The sequence below is a fragment of the Aspergillus sydowii genome, assembly GCF_001890705.1.
Source record: "Aspergillus sydowii CBS 593.65 unplaced genomic scaffold ASPSYscaffold_5, whole genome shotgun sequence".
Classification (NCBI taxonomy): domain Eukaryota; kingdom Fungi; phylum Ascomycota; class Eurotiomycetes; order Eurotiales; family Aspergillaceae; genus Aspergillus; species Aspergillus sydowii.
Window position 1 is genome coordinate 1,920,089 of NW_024467863.1, and position 22,100 is coordinate 1,942,188.

The 22,100-nt window shown below is 50.9% G+C and overlaps 8 protein-coding genes across 8 annotated transcripts; 6 read left to right on the forward strand and 2 right to left on the reverse strand.

The window, feature by feature from the left end:
- Window positions 1-54: 54 nt before the first annotated feature.
- On the forward strand, window positions 55-2,117 carry ASPSYDRAFT_89844 (arginine--tRNA ligase; the record flags this gene model as incomplete). The annotated part of the gene is made up of 3 exons (XM_040852233.1): window positions 55-279; window positions 351-1,648; window positions 1,700-2,117. The coding sequence occupies 3 exons, from the start codon at window positions 55-57 to the stop codon at window positions 2,115-2,117; spliced, it is 1,941 nt and encodes a 646-aa protein (XP_040702934.1).
- Window positions 2,118-3,120: 1,003 nt separating this feature from the next.
- On the forward strand, window positions 3,121-5,664 carry ASPSYDRAFT_999386 (putative ABC transporter). Its single transcript, XM_040853283.1, has 8 exons — window positions 3,121-3,412; window positions 3,522-3,762; window positions 3,833-4,091; window positions 4,151-4,598; window positions 4,648-4,727; window positions 4,780-4,933; window positions 4,990-5,267; window positions 5,328-5,664. Exons 1-8 carry the CDS (start codon window positions 3,226-3,228, stop codon window positions 5,568-5,570), a joined length of 1,890 nt encoding a protein of 629 aa, XP_040702935.1. The 5' UTR covers window positions 3,121-3,225; the 3' UTR covers window positions 5,571-5,664.
- A 1,319-nt stretch (window positions 5,665-6,983) lies between these two features.
- ASPSYDRAFT_31745 (uncharacterized protein) lies at window positions 6,984-8,960 on the reverse strand (the record flags this gene model as incomplete). Its single annotated transcript, XM_040844905.1, has 1 exon — window positions 6,984-8,960. One exon carries the CDS (start codon window positions 8,958-8,960, stop codon window positions 6,984-6,986), a length of 1,977 nt encoding a protein of 658 aa, XP_040702936.1.
- A 3,221-nt stretch (window positions 8,961-12,181) lies between these two features.
- On the forward strand, window positions 12,182-12,752 carry ASPSYDRAFT_31746 (uncharacterized protein; the record flags this gene model as incomplete). The annotated part of the gene is given in 3 exon segments (XM_040844906.1): window positions 12,182-12,327; window positions 12,347-12,557; window positions 12,660-12,752. The coding sequence occupies 3 exon segments, from the start codon at window positions 12,182-12,184 to the stop codon at window positions 12,750-12,752; spliced, it is 450 nt and encodes a 149-aa protein (XP_040702937.1).
- A 642-nt stretch (window positions 12,753-13,394) lies between these two features.
- Window positions 13,395-14,525, forward strand: ASPSYDRAFT_150852 (uncharacterized protein; the record flags this gene model as incomplete). The annotated part of the gene is made up of 1 exon (XM_040842043.1): window positions 13,395-14,525. The coding sequence occupies one exon, from the start codon at window positions 13,395-13,397 to the stop codon at window positions 14,523-14,525; it is 1,131 nt and encodes a 376-aa protein (XP_040702938.1).
- Window positions 14,526-14,910: 385 nt separating this feature from the next.
- ASPSYDRAFT_45547 (uncharacterized protein) lies at window positions 14,911-17,140 on the reverse strand. The gene has a single exon (XM_040847066.1). It carries the CDS (start codon window positions 16,827-16,829, stop codon window positions 15,258-15,260), a length of 1,572 nt encoding a protein of 523 aa, XP_040702939.1. The 5' UTR covers window positions 16,830-17,140; the 3' UTR covers window positions 14,911-15,257.
- An 831-nt stretch (window positions 17,141-17,971) lies between these two features.
- ASPSYDRAFT_999397 (uncharacterized protein) lies at window positions 17,972-19,742 on the forward strand. Its single transcript, XM_040853284.1, has 7 exons — window positions 17,972-18,134; window positions 18,184-18,316; window positions 18,378-18,642; window positions 18,696-18,726; window positions 18,784-18,824; window positions 18,880-19,046; window positions 19,101-19,742. Exons 1-7 carry the CDS (start codon window positions 18,074-18,076, stop codon window positions 19,405-19,407), a joined length of 1,005 nt encoding a protein of 334 aa, XP_040702940.1. The 5' UTR covers window positions 17,972-18,073; the 3' UTR covers window positions 19,408-19,742.
- A 182-nt stretch (window positions 19,743-19,924) lies between these two features.
- dbp9 (ATP-dependent DNA/RNA helicase) lies at window positions 19,925-21,944 on the forward strand (the record flags this gene model as incomplete). Its single annotated transcript, XM_040844907.1, has 4 exons — window positions 19,925-20,132; window positions 20,185-20,261; window positions 20,339-20,817; window positions 20,873-21,944. The coding sequence occupies 4 exons, from the start codon at window positions 19,925-19,927 to the stop codon at window positions 21,942-21,944; spliced, it is 1,836 nt and encodes a 611-aa protein (XP_040702941.1).
- Between the last annotated feature and the right edge of the window lie 156 nt (window positions 21,945-22,100).

Here is a 22,100-nt window from a genome sequence, read left to right on the forward strand (position 1 = left end):
AATTCCTCTCGTCTACCCTCCGCTCGAGGATTCACGAGAAGCGTAGCCCCAGCCATGGCGTCTGCTACTTCTCTCCCTGCGGCGGTCGAGTCGCTCTCTCTCCAGACTACCTCAGAGACCTCCAAGTTCCCTAATTGCTTTCCGTCTCTGAACCCCGTAGACCTTTACAGACAGCACATTGCTGAGAACTTGGGCGCTGCGGCGAACATTGACGCCGAGAAGATCTACACCCGCCTTCAATGGACGAACACTTTGGATAAGGGTGACCTTGTCTTGCCGGTATGCGATTACCAAAACAGTGTATACTGAATGTCGCGCGATACGGCTAATGCTTGAACTTGATTTTCTAGGTCCCCTCGCTGCAAATCAAAGGAAAGAAGCCGCAAGAACTCTCCGAAGAGCTCGCATCGAAGTTCCCAGAGTCCGATCTCGTCAACCCCCCCATTGCCAATGGCGTCCACCTCACATTCTTCTTCAAGACTACGCCGCTCTCAAAGAACGTCATCGGAAAGATTCTCAGCAACAAGGCGGCGTATGGGTCAAATGGAAACCTGGGTCTGCGCGACACCCAGGACCCTTCAAAGGGCCGGAAGAAGATGATTGTGGAGTTTTCGTCGCCTAACATTGCGAAGCCCTTTCATGCTGGACACCTGCGGAGTACCATTATTGGTGGTTTCTTGGCCAACCTTTACACTGTTGTCGGGTGGGATGTTATCAAGATGAACTACCTCGGTGACTGGGGTAAGCAGTATGGTTTGCTTGCGAACGGTTACAAGAAGTTCGGTGATGAGGAGAAGCTGTTGAAGGACCCGATTAACCATCTGTTCGATGTTTACGTCAAGGTCAACGGCATCGTGTCGGAGCAGGAGGGTCCGATTAAGGAACTCAAGGAGCAGATCAAGACGAAGAAGGAGAAGAGTGAGGATGTCGCCGAACTTGAACAGGAGCTCGCGAAGCTTGTTGATGTCAGCGAGGATGAGAAGGCTCGTCGCTACTTCAAGAGCATGGAGGACGGTGACGCCGATGCTCTGGCTCTCTGGCGCCGATTCCGTGAGCTCAGTATCCAGAAGTACAAGGAAACATACGCCCGCCTGAACATCGATTTCGATGCCTACTCTGGCGAGTCCCAAATCAAACAGGAGAGCATGTCTACCGCGAACAACACACTAGAGAACAGCGGTGTTTCTGAGAAGTCCGAGGGTGCCGTTATCGTTGACTTTGTCAAGCACGGCGCCAAGAAGCTTGGAAAGGCTATCATTGTCCGAAAGGACGGTACGCCACTATACCTAACTCGTGATATTGGTGCCATTCTCGAGCGTGATGAGGAGTATCACTTCGACAAGATGATCTATGTTGTTGCTTCCCAGCAAGATCTTCACCTGGCTCAGCTTTTCAAGATCACAGAGCTCATGGGCTATAAGGACCTGGCTAGCCGGTGCCAGCACATCAACTTCGGTATGGTTCGCGGCATGAGTACCCGTAAGGGTACCGTGAAGTTCTTGGATGATATCCTGAAGGACGTCGGCGAAAAGATGCACGAAGTCATGAAGAAGAATGCTGCCAAATACGAGCAGATTGAGGACCCTGAGCGGACGGCTGATATTCTGGGTATCACCTCCGTCATGGTACAGGATATGTCTGGAAAACGGTACGTTACTTTGCCCAGTTTATGAAATTTAACACCCTAACGTCAACATAGTATCAACGGCTACGACTTCAATCTCGATGCCATGACATCGTTCGAAGGAGACACCGGTCCTTATTTGCAATATGCCCACGCCCGTCTCTGCTCTGTTGTCCGTAAGGCGGAGATGAACGTGGATGAGCTCTCTTCAGCCAACCTCGAACTTCTGACGGAAAGCCACGCCACCGACCTTGTTCGTCTGCTATCACAGTGGCCCGACACCATTGCTCAAACCACCAAGACTCTCGAACCCACCACCATCGTCACATACCTTTTCCGTATGACTCACATCCTCAGCTCCGGCTATGATACCCTCCGAGTTGTGGGCAGCGAGCCTGAGGTGAAGAAGGCCCGTCTGGCTCTGTACGAGTCCGCCCGGCAAGTCCTGAACAACGGGATGAGACTTCTCGGTCTCACGCCTGTTAGCCGGTAAGTCACGAGCTCATTCTTTATTTGACGAGGCCGATATTGACCTTCTATCTAGGATGTAAACGAGGTACGACAAAAAAATTAAAGCGAAATATTCATCTTTTTCTTAGAATTCATAAAATTGAATTACACGATTTCTCGAATTCCAACACAACAGTCGATCCTTGGCGGAACAGTAGTCTAGGCAAATCATTCAGCCGTAGCCTCTCGAACCTTGCTCGAGAGAGAACTTAATTGACGGACAGCAAACAGTTCATCTAATCCACACGGAGAATCCACATGTTCCCTCGATGGTCATCGCTGAATCGTTAACGGCGAACCTGTGGGCCAAGGCTGTAGTTGAACCCCGAGCACGGCGTCCGCAGCGGCGTTAGTCTGATGCACCACCACCCAATTAGGCACTGACGAGATCCCCAGCTGATGCGACAAGGGAATTATGGCCGAGCCAAGGGAATCCTGGTTTCCGTGTCAGCCTGCCAGCATTAAACCCAGCGAGTATTATCGTGGCTTTGGTCGGCCAGTCCGTCAGGCTCAGCTTTCTGTGTCTTTGAAACGGCTGAGGTGACACGGAATGAGGGAAATGCAACCTCTTGCCCAACATAGATCTCAAACTGTGATCCTCGCGCGAGTCGGGGGATTGATTCGTATCAAGCAGTTTCTAAATCGGGGATCATGGAGTGGGAGGAGCAATGCGTTTGAAGAAACTTGGAATGCCCGGACGGGGACTGGGCGAGATATAGTAGAGCTGGCTGCCTCAGGCTCTCTGTCGGGGACCATCTCTCAGCGGGCAAACACCATCCCTCTCCCTCCTTGCCGGACGCCTCTGGACTCCGAGCCTCGCGCCCTGCTGGATCATTGCTTGCTCCATTTTGGTTCCAGCTCCAATGTCGCCGTTTGCTAGTCTCCCTCGAGTCGGAGACCCGCCCCAGTCCCCGTTACACGACCGATAAAATGGACCTGCCCTGGTCCTTGAGTACGCGGCTCGGGAGTTTGTCCTCTACTCGAGTCCGTTTACTTGCGAGTGCTTTCGATTCCAAGGACAAATAACTTATCATACTATAATTTATTCTATTAATTCCTTTTGACCTTGCGCCGCCTCGCGCAAACAAACAATGGCATACAGTTCCTCCAGTGACGGGCTGAACACCCGCGATCTAGAACAAAATGACGGTCACAACTTTCTCATGAACCACTCAGTCCAGAACTTCTCGTGGATGGATCTCACCGTCACGGTCAAGGACCGGCAGACAAAGCAGCCTCGGAACCTGATTGAGAACATCAATGGGAGCGTGCAGCAAGGTGCGTACCGTACCTTGCACTTACTTATCCATCTCTCCACCCATATGCAAGACACGAGCGAAATGAACGCGCCATCACGACGGTGTACGTATACCTAACAAATGCACAGGGGAATTAGTTGCGCTTATGGGTCCCTCGGGCTGCGGCAAGACAACACTCCTCAATGTCCTCGCGCGCCGGGCTGCCTCGTCTGGCGCTAAGTCTTCAGGCTACTGCTATATCAACGGCGGCGAGATGGATAATGCGACTTTCGGGCGTGTTACATCCTATGTTGAGCAGGAGGATGCGCTTATTGGATCGTTAACGGTGCAGGAGACGTTGAAGTTTGCGGCTGATCTATCGCTACCGGGGTATGTATGGATTGGTACACCCACAGTCAATTTTGTACCTGAGAAAGTTCTAACATGGCGGGGTTTTCAGATTTGTGAAGAAGACGGAGCGGGTTGCACGAATCAAGACGCTTCTCGAGGCTTTCGGAATTCAGAATCAGGCATCAACACTAGTTGGGACTCCGATTAGGAAGGGCATCAGCGGTGGGCAGAAGAGGCGGGTAAGCGTCGCCAGTCAGCTTATCACTTGTCCGAAGATTCTGTTTCTCGATGAGCCCACTAGCGGGCTGGATTCAACTGCAAGCTATGAAGTTATCTCATACGTCAAGAAATTGGCTAGGGCTAATAAGGTAGGTGGCTACCGTACTCAAGACGAGATTGTTAGCTAGAGCGCGGCTAATTTGCGAAGCTCATCATTATAGCGAGTATCCACCAACCGTCCACAGCGACATTCCAACTTTTCGATAAGTTACTGCTTCTTTCCGGCGGCAAAACCTGCTATTATGGCCCTGTCAGGAACGTCCCGTCGTACTTCGGTACCATTGGATATCCAGTCCCTCCTCAGACCAACCCTGCGGAGTTTATCCTGGACATTGTCAGCTCTGACTTCGCGAGCGATAAGTCTTCGATGCAGGACGATGTGACGAAGATCCAGACTGCATGGGCACAGTCTCCGGAGAGTAGTGGACTGGTCCGCCAGAGTGGGGAGCTCGCTGAAAAGAATAGCAAGAAGATTACAGTGGATGAGACCAGCCGCCCGGGTTTGTTTCGTATAACCCTTTCCCTCCTCCATCGCTCGTTCATCAAAAGCTATCGTGATGTTGTGGCATACGGCATCCGTATAGTCATGTATATGGGTACGTCAAACGCAGTCAGTCAAGATATAGGGTATACTAACTCAAGCAGGTTTGGCAATTATGATGGGCACTGTTTGGATACGTCTAAAAACAGATCAGGACCATATTCAGCCGTTCATCAATGCAATTGTACGCCCCAGGCCGTCCCGTTTGAGTGCAATTTAACTAACCATCGTGTCAGTTTTTCGGATCAGCATTCATGAGCTTCATGGCCGTCGCCTACGTCCCAGCATTTCTTGAAGACCGCGCAACATTCACAAAAGAACGAGCAAATGGACTATATGGCGCGCTCCCATTCATAATATCAAACTTCGTTATTGGCCTCCCGTTTCTCTGTACGTACGCCCCTGTACATCACACGTCTGCCTCTATTCTAACACATCGACAACAGTCCTAATATCCATCCTCTTCTCCATCGTCTCCTACTGGCTTTCCAACTTCCGCCCCAACGCCTCCGCTTTCTTCACCTGGGTCATGTGGCTTTTCCTCGACCTAGTCGCCGCCGAATCGCTCGTCGTCTTTGTCACATCCATATTCCCTAACTTCGTTATCGCACTCGCCCTCGTCGCATTTGCAAACGGCCTCTGGATGAGCGTCGGCGGGTTTCTCGTCTCGCCTACTATATTGAACCCATTCTGGAAATATGTCTTTCATTATATTGACTATCAGGTACACACCCTTCCTTGCTCTTACTTCGAAGTTGCAAAAGCTAATCCCCATTAAAAAAAGGCCTACGTCTTCCAAGGAATGATGGTCAACGAATTCGCCTCCCGGATCTACTCCTGCGGTGCCAGCTGTGAATGCATGTATACCTCTGACCTTGCGAGCGACTGTCAGATTCGCGGAACGGCCGTTCTCGAGAAGTACGGGTACGCGACCGGCCGGACGGGTAAGTGGGTTGGCATTCTCATTGGGATTATTGCGGTCTACCGCCTTTTCGGGTTTGTGGTACTGTTTTTGAGGAAGAGGTAGGCTACTACTGAGTTGGGCTATTCTAATATATATATAGATTTCTTTGGTTTGTTGGGTTTGCTGGGATGTGTTTGAGGTGACTTGGTGAGTGCCACGAAGTGGGTAGTCGGTGTCGGACATCAACCACATTACACCATTATAGTTATTATATTATATATTTCGGGAATCTGGCGGGTAGCAGGCCAAGATGGTGAAATTCGATGGGTACTTCGAAGTTTTCGGGATTTGTTTCGAGGCTGCTTCCTTGTATAACACAATATGTACATGTATAATTTACTATACCCTTCTAATATATCTTGTAATATATCGGCTACGGACGCTCCATTCTGATAGAAAAGAAGCTATGCAATATCGTGACTTCCCCCCCCCCCTACATCGTAAAGAGGCATATAATTTAGACTATGTCACCTCCACCTGGGACGAAGTAAACCAAAACCAAAGGTTCCAGTAAATTCGAGTCTATCTAGGTATGTGTATGTATCAACCTGGTGTCGAAAGTCGGAAAAGACATCAACAATTATATGGAAGTAATAAGAATAGGGAACAGAGAAAAAGTGAAGTTGAAGATAAAAAATACAGCGGTAGTAGTGTAGAGATAGAGGTTGAGGTGAGGGTATCGCCGGACATGGATCGCTTGGCCTGGGCCAGCATAACATCCGACTACAAGGTATCTAGCTAGGCAAAGCAATGCAAATGGGGGAATTAGGTGAAGCAGAAGAGAAGGAAGTCGTAGAAAAAAGAGGTGCAAAAGATGCATGAATTGCTAAAATCACGAACATGAAACAGAAACAAGGGGTATATCCTTTCCTCCAGCCATCCTGGCTCATTTCTTCAATGCTGACTGTCAGAGCATGGAAAAACGCAACACAAACAAACGATGAAGAAACCAGTTGGGATATCCAGAAGAAAATCATACAGGCAGATGCAAAGATATAACATGGATCACATCGACGTAAAACATAACCATAACCATAAGTAAACATGACATGACATGAGCATCGAGTAAACATCAGGCGTAAAGCGAGTCGTGGCAGGTCATCAAAAATCATACAATCATGTGAACATGATAGACGCTGTGTTGAAACCCGCTGTTTCTTTCATAGCGGAAATGATCGAGTCGGTGCTCAGGACAGAAATCGAGAATGCCTCCTATTCCAAAGCCAGTCTTTTTTTTTTACCCAAAACCATCAAACTTTTTTTGTTTCGCTGTTCCCAAAAGAGAATCGGACAAATGAAATGTAGCCGTGTTCTTCTGCATCTTTTCCTGTTTGCTAGTAACCCTGTCCGCAGCCCGTCCAAGAAAACACGGAAGCTCGACAAATCCGGCGCATGGGCCAGTCCCGTCCTCTTCCGTTAGCTTCTTGCTCAGGCTTCTTATCCAGTACAGCTCAGGTGTCGATGCGACAGAGACAACTAGTAACGACCGCCGGTGTACGTTGAGCGACTAGAACGGCGGCTAGCGCGGTCGGACTTGCGGTCGCCTTTCCTGGAGTTATTGCTAGTGGTTGTATATTCGGAACCACCCGTCAAGTATTTCTTGGGGCGCTTTCCTTCGATATTCAACTCAACAGCTCCAGTTTGACCGGTCCGCACGCTGATGCGCTTGCCTCCCACAGACTCTTGCGTAAAGCTCATCGTGACCCCATTCATCGTCATGGTAATGTTATCGTCCTCTTCAGATGGCCGAGTCGTAGTTAAAACACCGCTCCCACCAGATCGAGTGCGAGCATCGCTGCCACTGCCCCGACTGCTGGCTGACCGACTCTTTTGACTGCCGCTATCACTCCCAGCATGCTGGGAATTCGCCTTGGCCTTCAACAACGCATCGCTCAGAGACATCGGGACGGCTGCGGATTTGCTGGACTGCGATGCCTGGTATTCCTCCACGTCACGTTGTTTCTCCTCGAGTTCGTCACTCGGGGAGTAGTTGTACACCGTGGGTGGCCGACGTCGCCGAGTCGAGTTTTCGACAGCAACCTGGGGACCGCCTGGTCTGGTAGAGTCGTGATAAGCGACAGAGGGACGTCTGAGACTCCGGTTCCGCTCAGGGATCACAGTTCGTCCGCCTGGCCCGCGGTATCCATACTCGGGTAGAACATCCCGGAGGTCCGTCATGTCAAGAGATCGCGAAGGACGACGCTCAGACATTACAGACGCAGTGGTTGCTGGGTTTCGTGGTAGCTCAGGTCGTTTCTGTTTCTGGATGATGGTTGGAGGGGCCCTGCTCTTGGCTGGTGCCGGTGGCGGTGGCATCGATTGGTACTGGTAGTACTCTTCCTCGCCACGGCTACGGGAATGGGACGGGAGCCGTGGTCGTGCTTGACGGGGCGGTCCGGGAGGTGGGGGAGGTGGGGTCGGTTCCGGGGATTCTTCTTCCACGTCCTCGTCGTCCTCCTCTTCTTCTTCCTCAGATGTACCATAGTCAATTGGGGGAGGCTCGAAAACAGACGGACGACGCGAACGCTGTTGCTCCCTGGGCCGTGACAATGAACGTTCGTGAAATTCAGGTGGACTGGCGGCGCCGGGAAAGGGATAGTAAGATGACTGCTGAGAGTAGAGCGAAGGAGGCGCCGGAGGATACACCGGAGAATTGGAGTAAGCTGAGGAAGACAGAGGCGGACCGTGGCCGTATCGGTCCATTGGAGAACCACTATACATCATCCCGTTCATGGGCGGCATCATCCCGTGAAAGCTCACGGGGCGACTGTTGGCATGATAGGAATTCGAACGAGCACTCCGACCTGACGGGCGGTTACTCTGCGAGACCTGGACAACGGCCGATGGGGGGTAACGCGATGTGTGGGGCGACGGCGACGGTGGAGGGAAGTCGTAAGAAGACCCTTGCGAGGAGTGGTACCGGTATTCCCGTTGTCGTGGCTCAACAGGAGTTGACGCATGGTATAGGCCACGGTCAGTATCCCAATAGCTTCTCGGATACTGTTGAGTATAGATCTGCTCAGGTCTTTGGGATCGTGATGGAGATCGTGGAACGTGGACCGGGGGATATCCAGCCGAAAAAGGCCCCGCGTGCATCTTGTCGTCGCGTGATGGACGAGCACTGCGATCCCGCGGCCGTTCTTTAGGCCGTTCTTTCGTTCTCGAACGAACTCGCTCAAGCTCGGTTCTTTTGTGCGAGGTGTCGACCTTAAGAGGGACCGGAGGCTTCTGGGCCGGCGGGACAGATTGGGCGCTGTTGACGGTAGCAGCAGTGCGACTCGAGTAGCCTGAATCACTGGCGGCCTCAACGAAGGGCTCCCTGGCCGGCTTCCTTATGTCTGACTTGGAGCGTTTTGCAGTGGCGTTGGCAACTTGACGAGTTTCCGGGAGGCTAACATGAGTTTCCTCATCATATTCCTCGACGAAGGCGGCGTGAGGAACTTTCCTCGACATGGCTTTTTGGCGGCGGCCAAGGCCCAAGTTGGGTCCCCAAGCGGGAGGGGGTGCTGGCTTTGGTGAAGGCACTGTGGATGACGTGAAACGTGTTGGCCCGACAGGGCTTCGGGGGTTTTTGGTCACTCACAGCAGCCAATGCTGCCGCTGTTCATCCAAATGAGTCAAAGAAAAAATTTTCCCCCGGTTTTCTTTCCTTTTCTTTTTTTTTTTTTTTTTCCTTCTCCCCCAACTGAATTGTGCCTTTCCCACTTGGTGCTCTCACCCGCTTCCTGGCTTGGTCCAACAACCCACACTCTGAGGAAACTGGCGAGGTGAGAAAAGGACCCGGAGGCGCAGATCAGCTAGTTGGGGCGTAGCGTAATTGATGACGGCGTCTAGATCGTTGATTGTCAGCGATGAACAGTGGATGCAGCGTCGTCCATAGATAGCGGTATCTCCATCGAAATAAGAGAGGTGTTTGGTCAAGAGAGTTTGGCGCAGGACTAGCGACGAAGTGGGTGGAAAGACGAAGCGGGCGGTAGCGAACAGACAAGACAGGAACGCATCCAGAGTCCACCAACGGATCGGGCGAAGAGGAAAGAAGAGCAAGGAAGCGCGCTTGCGCTGCAGCAGTCGGCTGGCAAACGGTGAGTGGAGGCCTCAAAAGAGGAAAAACTCGAGAGGCTGCTGCAGTGTGTGAATGCAGACAAGCAGCGTGTAACCGACGACGGTTGGACTGATGGAGGGGTTGGACTTGGATCTGGGCCTGACGGAGAGAACAGACAGGGCCAGGTGGGGTCCAGTGTGGAGATGGGAGGGAGCAAGAATGCGAGAAGACGAGAGAGGACCGGATCAGGCTGAAGAGGTAAACGAGGCAGTAAATAAGAAGATGATCACCAACCAGTGGCCGGCGAGGCTGAGAGAGTGAGGCAGCGATGGACGGCGGACGGAGAAGAGGGGAAGAAAAACTGCAGGGCAAGGCCGTGAGCTCGCGCAGATGCCAGTTTTAAATCGCAACCCAACTGCCTCCAGCGGAGTAATAATAATCGCGATAATGATAATGATGCTGCCCTTGTCGCGAGAAAACGGATCGTCTGGTATTTCTTAGCCGGAAGATTCTTTTTTTTTCCCTCTCATGGATCATGCCGTCGCACTTCCCCCCCTTGCTGGACGTCTTCCTCGTTTCGGAGATGCAAAACGGGCAAGTCTGCTCTGGATGACGAATAATACCTCGTCTTCCCACAACTTTTCCACACTTTTCCTGCCGGAACAGCACCATCGACAAAAACCGGAAGGGCGAATGGTGGTGGTGGGGATGAGAGGCGAGTGGCTGCCGCGCAATGCCTGATCTGCCGCTAACTGATTGTTTGTTGCTGTATAGTGTATTCGTCGGTGTATCGTACTGATTACTTGCAGTGTTTATCTAACTATATATACTTGCTCGCACCGTCGTGGCCGAATCGCAGCTGGTCTTCCTGGGGTGATAGGCAGTCATACCACGCGCCGTGTTTGGACAACAGCAGATGCTGCAGACTCATAAATTGAAGTTATCAATACCACTCTTCATTTTCCGCTCGGGAATGACAGATCCAAACGTGCCAGGATACCCCAGAAGGATGTGGACCTTACTTGAATCGGCGTGGCATTACTCTACTACACTCGGCGCAGCATACATCTGACAGGGACCATACCGTCACAGACACGGGCTGGCGACGCAAGGGGTCACCGACTCAGCCTTCTGAAGGAATAATGGAGGGCCTGAAGCTTCAATCGCGCGCTCGCGTCGCGGAGATGATGGATACTCAGACTCGACTCGGGGGCTGAGAGAGTGTCTGTTCATTCACGAAACGCATTCCAGTTTATCCACAACTTCTCGGTTGTGGTTTCATCAATGGGCCCTTGCGAAAGCTCGCGAGTTTTGAGCGTTTTTGTGAGACCAAGGCATATAGGATCAGCGACTGCTCGAATGGTAGTCCATCCGGGGAGCAGAACGCTATGGCGATTGTGAAACTCTACACGACGGCTCGTGCTCTGGCTCATGATTCCAACATGTGACGACTCGAGACAGAGAGCGGAGTTTATACTCCGCATTCGCTTCGAGTTTCGTGGAAGCGGAGCTTCCTGCTTACAAGCAGGGAAGCGAAGAGGGAACATCCATGATACTACACCTCAACATGCGACGCGATGGCCCTCATCGAGCTCCCCAGTAACGTCATTACGCCAAAACACCTTAGACCCAAACATGATAGTATGGAACAACATGCGACGAGCTCGGACTCGACATAGTACTTTCATATAGATTGGAGAATGAGGAGAAGGTTGACGCGATATGCAAGGAAACTGCGTCTCCAGAAAATTCTCGGAGATATGAATGCACGTCTGACTGCACGGTCTACAGAATACAAGACCACATAAGGAGAGGGTTCATCCGGATTATTCATTCACCAGTAGTGGACAAGAGGACGAGGAGAATCAAGCGGTGAGAGGTGTGGAAATAACAGGGCAACCCCGCTGGATCAACCGGAAGCCGTGGATCGCAGATGGAACAATCCATGGAACTGTCTTTTATTTACTCCGGCCCCATTCTAAGCTCAACTTCATCCATCCTGTTTCTTTTTTCCTGCCCGCCAGCTCAACAGTCAACATCGTCAGACCAGGTTCGCAACACTTACGCCACTTACCGTACCGGTATTATTGCCCCGTCGTGCTGGCTGCCCAAAGACATGCACGACGGCCGGCCGACTGCTGTTGCGGCCCAATAGCATCTGCCTCCTCTGCGTTTGGCTCCCGTTTGGATCAATGAGCGAAGTGGAGGACAATTCGGTGAACTGAACGGAGCCCCATAGAAGTCTGAGAAGAGCGCTAGAAAATTTCCACCCGACAAGCTGCTTGTAATGGTCGCAACGGAGTCGGATCGGCCCTCCATTCGCCCACTTGGTGCGATTCATGACAGGGAATGCTGGCCATCCACTCGTCAGTTGGATCCCGCGGCAGCTTCCCCCCGTGGCGTATGAAAATGTTTTTACCTCCCTCAGGAGTGAGATCCCACCAGTGCCACAGTTTCTGATGCAGTGCCTCTGGACTCTGGAGTCGTTTGAGGTGACTCATGACTGTGCGAAGTTCCCAACCTGACCCCTCCAGGTCCTCACCATGGCGGGGTCTGTCTGAGGCTGATAATCGTCTGTTTCGCACTTGACTTTACGTCATTCTATCCTATCAATTGATATATCTACCAAGCTATGGATTGTCTAGATATGGAGGACTCAATCAGAGTACTCCCCTTCTCCCATTCCGCACACTGCGCGCTTGATGATGGAGCCTGCCCCATGGTCCTGCCTTCCCGCATGCTAAATTCCTACCCAATGCCCACCAGACAGGTGTCGATGTGAGTCACGGCCCTGTAGTGTCTGCCAATTTGCCACTCAACAACGTCGAGCGCGAGATCTCGATGCAGTGATTTTACCCGCTGCGACAGTCGCATCCGTCGCACAGGAACCCTGCTCTCACGCCGTCAAGCCTCAACTGCCTGAGGACACAACACAGCCAGAATCTGGCTTCTTCAGAGACTATGAAATTAACCTGATTATCTCCATTGCTGTCAAAGTCTCTGACCGAGTATGTGTTACATAGATAAAGTTTGCCCAGCGATAACAACCCCACTGATGGCTTGACGAGTCCTCTTCTCGCCAAACTAAGCTTAATATAATATGTGCGCAGTGCAACTTGTCCAACACCGCCCGCAGCACGTTGTTTGGGTTTTTAACTGTCCCAAATCCTAACACGCATTGGCATCAAAATGCTCCGACGTAGACTGCTTGTGTGTTTCAATTTTAGCCATCAAGGCCTATAATGCTGTACGAAGCTAATCCGAGTATGGATTCTTTAGCTGGGTTGAAACCGGATATTCAAAACTAGCGGCCTCGGGGATCTCGATTAGCTACCACGGCCTCGTGGCTGGAAGCGAAGAAATACCCTGAATCGTCCTTCGTCTTGAATCGGCGGGGGAAGGAAGGGCCGTAGATCCAGATCGGGTTAGCGTGGCCGATAAGACAGCTGAGTCAGCCTGTTACCCCGGCCACGGCGCCAACCCAAACAAAAGAGCGTCATTCCCAGCCTCTCCATTTCCTCCAACCACCGCATTTTCGGGCTGGGACCCGATCTCTCGATGCCTTCCTGACTGCATTCTCTCTTCTTTTGGTAATATCTTCATTTTCGAACCTGGAATTTCTTCATTGTTCGACTTACTGACCTAACCCTCGACTGCTTTGCCTTTAGCTGCACCTTCTATTTACCCGAGTATACCGATCGGCTGGAGATCGCGAACAACACCGCGCAATCTGCTTCTCGATACGAATCTTTTCTTGTCAAGAGGAGTAATTGTTGGGATTTTGCCGTTAAGTGACCTTCCGGAGACTCGTCTTGGGCTGCGTGCTCTTGACGGCTCTAGCAACCATGCCGCCAGTCCAGCAGGCGGGGTGGTTCCCCAGCATTCTTGGTCGATCCATTCTCGACGGTATCCATCAGCACTCCCCACGAGAACTTGAGGGCGATCTCGCTGTGACACCAACTACTCAAGTGGACAAAACACATACACTGGTCGCACGTGATGCGGACAGAACGTACCGACCAGGACAAGGTGCGATCGACCCCAGCAGCATAAACATGCGTGGGTTGTATGCCTTGTTCGCTATTTTGGGAGCAGCTCTTGTCCTAGCATCCATTTGGTTCTTCTTCTGGGCAAAGGACGGCGGATTCGTTTGGAGGAAGGGTGATTGGGAAGATTATAAGTCAACTGTTCTGCGGCGAAAGGGTCCCGATGGGAGAACCCTTAGTAATGCCACAAGGAGCACAAAGTTAGGTGGAGGTAGCGTGGTTGGGAAAGGCTACAGCGACGATGGGTACACCGTGGCCGACACGGCTCCGGGATACAGCGACACTGCTACTACGATCACCGAGAAAGAACCAAGACGCAAGCGCAACCTTCGCGATAAATTCCGCCGCAAGCGCAGACACGAGAAGTATGAAGGTGAGGCGGACGAGGATGTCCGTGCCTACCGCAAGGAAAAGCCTGCTCAGATTGGTGGCATCAACCGCGAAGCAGATGGCACATACTACGGTAGCGACTACGACACCTCCAACCCACCCACGCACTACAACCAGAGCGAAATGAGCGAAGTCCGCGACTATGCCTATGAGCCTTCTCGCCCTTCCCATCAGAAGCGAGATTTCTCCTTTGTCCCCGGCACGGAAGAGACCATGAGCCAAACCACAACCGAACGTATGATCCGTGGACCATCAGCCCGCCGACACAACCGCCGCCGCGAACGTCGTCGCGCACCCCCGACCTCCTCTTCTCGCCAGAGCAGTCCGCGTAAGCGCGAGTCTCGCAGCCACTACACCGAACCCCTTGACTTCTCCTCGAACTCGCAAGCACGTTCAGACTACCAGTACTCAAACGTTGACACCGAAGAACAAGATATCGGTACTGTCAGCTACCACCACCCAATCCCCGGTCTCAGCAAGGGCTACCGCCGCGATGGAGCCCGTAGCCGACGGAGGGATAGTCTAAGTGATAGCGACTGAGGAGACTCGGTGTTCATGAAGCAAGTCTCTCCGATTTACTTAACTGCCTACTAAATTGTAAATAATATCGACCTGGTTGGGTTATCGGAGATTGCTATGTCTAGAAACTTCACGAGCGCAATGGGAACAATGGATTGGTAAACTGAGATTTATGTTAACGTTACGAGAATGAGATTCATATGGAGTCGTTTTTCTTTCTTTTTTGTCACCTACTACTATATGGTTTATATTATGACGGGAATGGATGGATATGGATATGGATATGGAATCGGGATTTGTATTATTTGATAGCTCTACATCTAAAGCAGTTCTTCCCCTTCAGTTTTCTTACTTCCTACGTTGTATTTAGTTAGACATACATATGGTTAAGGCCACATCTGAAGAACCTTGCTTTGTGTAGAACTTTTGTTTCGAAGTACTCTAGTTCAAATCGCCGGTTGACTGTGAATGGTTAGTTACTAGCTGAAAATGCTGAACCGAAAGCCGATGAATATTCTTCTAATAATAATACAATAACAACCTTGAACAGAACCGAGAAAGCACCTTAAACAAATTGATGAACCCTCCAAATGCTTGCCCCTGTATGTAGACAACGCTTGATGCAGATGACATATGAAAATAAAAGATGGCGAAAATGCAGTCGCAGCAAAGATAAATGGACCGGAAAATGTATGCAAGTATCGAGCGGATATATATGGAATAAAAGGAAAGGAAAAGAAAGTAAAGTCAACGTCAAGGCCTGGAACGCGGTCGCATGCTGCCTACTTTCGGGGCCGACGTTCGTGGTGAAGATGGTGGTGAGGGTAAAGACTGGGTTCTCACCACTACATCCTTTTTGCGTCCCGTTGCATGGCCGACCATGGTATCTTCTTCGTCGTCGTTGTCGTCTAAATATGCGTTATACGATGACGGCGCCAGCGCCGCTTCATCGAAGAACCAGGTATCGAGTACAGCCTGTCCGATATCTTGGTCTTGCCAGCCTTGTTCGCGAAGTGGGGTCCAGAAAGACGAGCGAATAAGGCTCCATATGCTAACTGATGAGATTCGTAGCTGGTGGAGCATCCATCTGTTCATGTACTCGTTAGAATTGATGGACGACCTTTTTTGGAGGGCTTCGTTGAATTGGTGTTGGCTTCTTGGCGTTATATCAGGGATATCACTTTCTAGCTCCGGATATTCATTATTGCCTAGAGATAATGCGCCGTTTTCTTCCGGAAATACTGTCAATTCTTGGGGTGGGAGTTTTAAAGGGTTTGGTTCCGGCTCCCATGTGTGTTCACCGATGTACGGATGATAAGAGTGGAGGGAAGAGAGATCTTGATAATCGAAGTCCCTATGACCTTGCTCTAGGCAAATCATGCGCAAAGCGTTCACGTCCATCTGTGAATTATATAGATCTTTCCATGTATTGTTGTGTTCTTCACCGAATATCTGCAGAAACTCTGCGGATTCTTGATCCAGGGGCATGTTTAACCGCTGTCTTTGCGCCCGCTTTTCGTTGACCATATACCACTCTGCTTCGAGCTCTACAAGCTGTTCTTGAAGCATCCGTTCTTGCGCTATGCTGGTGAGATAAGTGATTATACAACTTGGAGTTTCGTTCATGGGCTCCTCTTCTTTTTCCGTGTCTGGGCTTGAGTATCGTGTATAACTTTGGGGCTTTGGTATCTCCCCTTTATTGAACGAGTCCGCAAAGTCGTCCATAGACACCGTGAGAAGGTATTCTTGCTCTTCCAGTTGGTCTTCCTCTTCACGGTAACTATTTTCCATCTTCACATAATCTTCTGTGGCTGCTTGAAGAAGCTCATATTCCTGCATAATGGGTTCTGCCTCGGGATGGTCCAAGTTGGCAAAGAAGGCATTTAGGCGCTTCATGAGTTCCACTCTGAGTTTCATTTCGTCGTCTCGCTTGTAACTCAGTGCCATACGTGACTGGCGGGCGTGTACTCTCAGCGCAGAGAAGTCATCGAGCCTTTTATAGATGTTCACAATTTGCGCCCCTTGAGCGTTTCTCAGGCTATCACCATGGTCTGCGGTGTGTGCAGTATGATCTTCCTGTTCATCGCCCAGTTCCTCGTCAATTCCCCGATTCTTAGGGTCAGGTAGTGTTGGCCCAATAGGCTCGGAGTCCGGTGAGTGTTGTTGGGAGCCGTATGCAGGCAGGGCAAGGACACCTTGCGCGTCGGACCCGCTGATATGAAGAAATCCGGTCGAGTCAGGGAGAGGTTCGCCGTGCTGGCTCTCAAGCCTAAGTGCGGAGTCGGTCTTGCTATTTCGGCGATACTGGAGCGCCTCCACATACATTATTATTAGCAGTGTCGCGCGAGTTGTAAAAGTTGAAGACCTGAGGAAAGTGTGCGCTCAAGTAAACAGCCTTACCCATCCCATTCCCCTCTTAAAGTTCGTTGCTATGGCGCGCCAGCTCAAGAATGCGCCGTCGGGGGCTCGAAAGTCGACCATGGTGGTGACCCCATGCCCAGGGGCGTCACCGACTCACTGTGGGGTGATAAACTACGGGCCGACCCACGTGGAGAGCACGTAAAGACAGATTTTTTGGGGTGTCAGGGGGTGGCTCAGAGGAGCCGCGGGCAACGTCGAGGTTTAACGGATTTCTCCGTGAGAGCGAAGGGGCTTTCATCTGAAGGCTTGCAAGGTTCGCACGCCTGCTCCGGCCCCAAATTTGGATAATCAGCCTGATATTGGGAAGCGACAACCCAACTGCAATAAAGCAAATAATGTCCTATAGTCCAATAGTGGACAAAGAACGGCCGTGGCTCAATGTGTAACCCTCGCGACTGCATCGGACACGTCGTTTGGCCGCCTTGCGCAAGGTTTGTGGCATCTGAGCGTCTCATAGGCGGAAGAACCGTCCACGAGAGGTCCGTTCGAATCTCTCACAGAATCACGAGCAGGATTCGGACCATGGACGGCGTCTCGAGTGTCTGCCGTCTCATGTCGCAGCATGCGGGAGTATCCGATCACGCCGAGACGCCCAGGGTGTCATCAATCATCACGGGCGATGACGACGAGTTGCAGCGAACCACGACGCAGGAAGCGAGCTGACTCCGTTTGATCCGGGCTGAAAGGGAGGGAAGCGAGGGAGAGCGGCGAGTGTGATTTAAGTCGTGGGGGCACTCCGTCTGGTTGGATCGACCGGGGACTAGTGGACGCAATCCCAGTTCCTCCCGTCCGATGGCATCGGCGGCCCTCCCTCCACAATCTCCCTCGACCCAACCACGAGCCGGCCTAGCAGGACATTGTTCGCGTCATGTGTTGACAACTCAGGATGGGCATGCATTCCATACTCCCGAAGCGGGGGTTGTTTGCTTGACAAGAGCCTCATCTCGTCTTATTCCGGAAGGGCAGTCTGCCACTTGCTCGAGAGCTGAGGGACCAGGGTATAAAGCATGTGCTGTGATTCAGTCCGGTCGACTTCTCGACGCACGCACTTCCTCACTGCATCCTGGCTGAGGGTTGGAGAGTCGGGATAGCGCCTCGCTTCAATTTGTTGCTTGGCACAATTGGAAAGCCCGAATGCTGCTCGCAAAATGCCTCCCAGATATGACGGCGATTATCACTTCGATGGGTCCTCCTATACCAATCCAACAGGTAAGTAACGCTTCTCTGTTGACGAAGAAATAAGCTTACCCCGTGTTAGGCTCACGCTCCTCCATGTCTCGGGGATATAATGGTCAGGCCTACCTCGACGCCTCTTACAGCAATGATGACCGGCGACCACGCGTTGTCGGTGACGCCGTACCTCCAGAGTTCTACTCCCCGTCTTTAGGCCAGTGAGTGATGTAACTGAGGCTCCGATGTTGAGTTCGTTTGCATGCTAACCCTGAAACAAAGTGTTGGTGGATCCGAATACACCCATGTCTCGGGTTATGCTAGCCAGGGCCATAGCCAGTCCTATGAACCATTCTATCATGACTCTGCTGGTCCATTACCCAGTCACGATCATGTACGGGCTTCTGAGGATTACCAGGAATATTCAAACCCAAATGACCAGTTCTCTGATCCAAACATGCACCCGGCATCTTCGGGACACCAGTATGACTCCCAGCCCAACCCCAGGGGAGGGCCAAATCGTTCAGAGTCAATCATCTGCGCGGAGGTGAGTCAATCCTCTTTGTGAAGTTCGGTTGAATTCCTCTAATGTAAATTTAGCACCCTGCTGTTATTTCTACTCTGGATCCGCGTAAGATCTTCTTCACTCTACCCCACGAGGGCAAATGAGTAATAACCCCCATCTCAGGATATGTATTGCAACCAAGAAGCTACTACTCCCCCGGAAAGGTATGTGGAAGGACATTGACTGCCCCGTCGTTTCATCATACCTAACTATGGCTAGATATTCGCAATTCTATGGCACGAGAATTTTGGAGTGTCAAATGGAACCGGAAACGGAACCGTTGTTACTAGGGGTCCGACCTTTACAGGACGGTTTAACGAGCTTATTTATAGCGCTATTCGACGTATGGTCGTCTTCAGCACGAACGGCAATAACTCATTCTGTTTGTGAGTGTCCGATGTCTGATTCCTCATTCTGTTTGAGCTAACTGTGCGACCCAGCCCCATAAGTACGTATGGCAACCGTGGCGTCGCAAAGCGAAATGTGAACCCTAACACACATGCAATTGTATATCTGCGGGGCACACCGCCGTTCCAGGCGCCCAACGAGCCACGTATGATTAAGGAACCTCTGGAGGTGGCCGCTGACTCGCGCGATGAGACAATCCATCATATGTCGAGGCTGGATTTTGGCAAGATACACACTGTCGAGCACAACGTCAAAGTACTTCCAATTGGAAGAATAACAAGCAGATCAATGACAAGGTTTATACAGTACACTCGAGATGAAATGAGGAGCTTGGTTTAATAACACCAACCAATGTTCTGCTCATTCTTACTGTGCATATTTCTGCTAAGATGCAAAACACTATCAGATGTCAACGTTGACCTTTCCTTTATACGACACGTTAGCAAAATTACGGTTTGCACGATGGATGAGACTGAGAATATACGTCTGCAAGATCCGCAACTAATGAAAGTCTTGCGATGCCAGGGCTACAACATACGCTGTTATTGATATTAGGAAGTTCACTGATTTTTTGGTCTTTAACACTTCAGGAGTTTCCTTGCATCATCGCGTTTTATAGTATAACCAGAATGTCTAGTCATTGAATGAAATTTAGTTGTTTACATAAAGTCGATATACTTCTTTGTGACTAATGCTAAGCCCGATAAAGTAATTCCGGTCATGGGGTGGGGACGCTAAAAATACTGCCGCGAGAAAACTCACCGCCATATAGATTTTCTGACGCAAAACTTCACCCGCCTTGAATCTTTGATTCTGAGACCATTCTTTCAGCCATTTCTTTTGACATACAGGAAAAATGAAGCGGAAGCTAGACGCCAACGATATCCCATCTCCGGATGCTGCCGAGGCTAAGGAGGTGAAGGATGCCGACATCACAGAAGACTTCGAAAGCCTCAGCCTCGATCCCCGACTGCGCCAAGCCCTGGTTAAAGAGAAGTTCAGCAAGCCCACCCCTGTACAGGCGAAGGCTATCCCCCTTGCCCTTCAGGGTAAGGACATCTTAGGTATGTTCAGTTGGCTGTACGATTTTATTGTCGAGGATACTGACGAAGACAGCGCGTGCAAAAACCGGCTCTGGCAAAACAGCCGCATATGTGCTTCCGATTTTGCAAACCATTCTTCAGAAAAAAGCGGTTCGTAATCTCTATGTCTCCTCTTATGTCCCGGCTGTAGAACGCGTTGAAGTGTATACTTATTGTATATTTTATAGATCGATCCCTCACTAAAGGCTACTACCGGCCTCGTCCTCGTCCCCACTCGAGAACTCGCGGAGCAAGTCCAGAAGGTCGTCACCACATTCGCTGCATTTTGCGGGAAGGATGTTCGCTCGGTGAATCTGACACAGAAGGTTTCGGACGCCGTTCAAAAGTCAATGCTCGCAGATTACCCGGATATTGTCGTATCGACACCAGCTCGTGTCATTGCAAATCTTGGAACGTCGGCACTTTCTTTGGAGAACCTCACACATTTGGTCATTGACGAAGCGGATTTGGTTCTTTCATATGGTTATGAAGATGATATAAATGCATTGTCCAAAGCAGTTCCGCGGGGCGTACAAACGTTCCTCATGAGTGCTACCCTCACCGCGGAAGTGGATACCCTGAAGGGTTTGTTCTGTCGCAGCCCGGTAATTTTGAAGTTGGAGGAGAAGGATGACCAAGGTGCCGGCGTTAGCCAGTTCGTCGTTAAGTGAGTAAATCCCGGTCATGACTACAATCGTTTACTTGAGCTGACGTCGAAACAGATGCGCGGAGGACGAGAAATTTCTGTTGACATATGTTATCTTCAAGCTGCAGCTGATCAAGGGCAAGGTTATTATATTCGTCGGAGATATTGACCGAAGTTACCGTCTCAAGCTGTTCTTGGAACAGTTCGGAATCAAGAGCTGTGTTCTGAACTCCGAATTACCAGTAAACTCACGTATTCACGTGGTCGAAGAATTCAACAAGGGTGTCTACGACATCATCATTGCCGCCGACGAACAAGAGGTCCTCGGCGCATCCAAATCGTCAAGAAAATCCAAGGAACCAGCAGTCGAAGACGACGCCAACCCTTCAACCGACGAAGACGAACAAGAGGCCCCATCAACCTCCAACAACCGCTCCGACAAACGTCGCAAAGTTACCTCTAAGGAAAAGGACTACGGAATCTCCCGCGGCATCGACTTCCAAAACGTCGCCTGTGTCCTAAACTTCGACCTCCCCACCACCTCCAAATCCTACACCCACCGCATCGGCCGCACAGGCCGCGGCGGCAAAACAGGAATGGCCCTCTCCTTCGTCGTCCCCGCAGAGAACTTCGGCAAGCATAGACCCACCTCAATTCCCACAGCAAAGCACGACGAATCCGTCTTGAAAAAGATCGTCAAGCGCCAGTCCAAACTCGGGCACGAGGTCAAACCTTACCACTTCGACATGACCCAGGTCGACGCCTTCCGGTACCGTATGTCTGATGCCCTGCGCTCCATCACCCGCCTTGCGATTCAGGAAGCCCGTGCGCGTGAAATCCGCCAGGAACTAGTAAAGAGCGAGAAGCTGAAGCGCCATTTCGAGGAGAATCCCGATGAGCTGAGGCAGTTGCGTCACGATGGCGAGTTACGTTCAGCGCGGATTCAGCCGCATCTTAAGCACATCCCTGAGTATTTGATGCCGGCAAAGGGGAAGAAGGGGATCTCGAGTGACGATGTTGGGTTCGTTGGGTTTAGAAAGACTGGTGGTGATAATCGGATTCGTAAAGCCAGAGATAGGAATCGTGGCAGGGGGAAGCCTGGGAGGAAGGTTGATCCGTTGAAGACATTCAATCGGGGGAGGAAGTGAGTTATCTAATTATGTCTATAGGAAGGGATAAGGGTAGTTGTGACTTTGTAGAAGCGGAAAGCTTGCACGTGATATCATTTTTGTGCATATAGGAATCAAAATTCGCTAGACATAGATTGGCATTTAAGGCGCTTTTTGAAAAGTAGCATATATAAA

Bases quoted from the DNA above. Each gene is read 5' to 3' on its own strand.
- ASPSYDRAFT_999397 (XM_040853284.1), top strand. From the start codon at position 18,074: ATGCCTCCCAGATATGACGGCGATTATCACTTCGATGGGTCCTCCTAT. The intron at 18,135-18,183 runs GTAAGTAACGCT...ACCCCGTGTTAG, and splicing joins CTCCTATACCAATCCAACAG to GCTCACGCTCCTCCATGTCT. The intron at 18,825-18,879 runs GTATGTGGAAGG...AACTATGGCTAG, and splicing joins GCTACTACTCCCCCGGAAAG to ATATTCGCAATTCTATGGCA.
- ASPSYDRAFT_999386 (XM_040853283.1), top strand. From the start codon at position 3,226: ATGGCATACAGTTCCTCCAGTGACGGGCTGAACACCCGCGATCTAGAA. The intron at 4,934-4,989 runs GTACGTACGCCC...CATCGACAACAG, and splicing joins TATTGGCCTCCCGTTTCTCT to TCCTAATATCCATCCTCTTC. The intron at 5,268-5,327 runs GTACACACCCTT...CATTAAAAAAAG, and splicing joins TTCATTATATTGACTATCAG to GCCTACGTCTTCCAAGGAAT.
- ASPSYDRAFT_45547 (XM_040847066.1), bottom strand. From the start codon at position 16,829: ATGTATGTGGAGGCGCTCCAGTATCGCCGAAATAGCAAGACCGACTCC.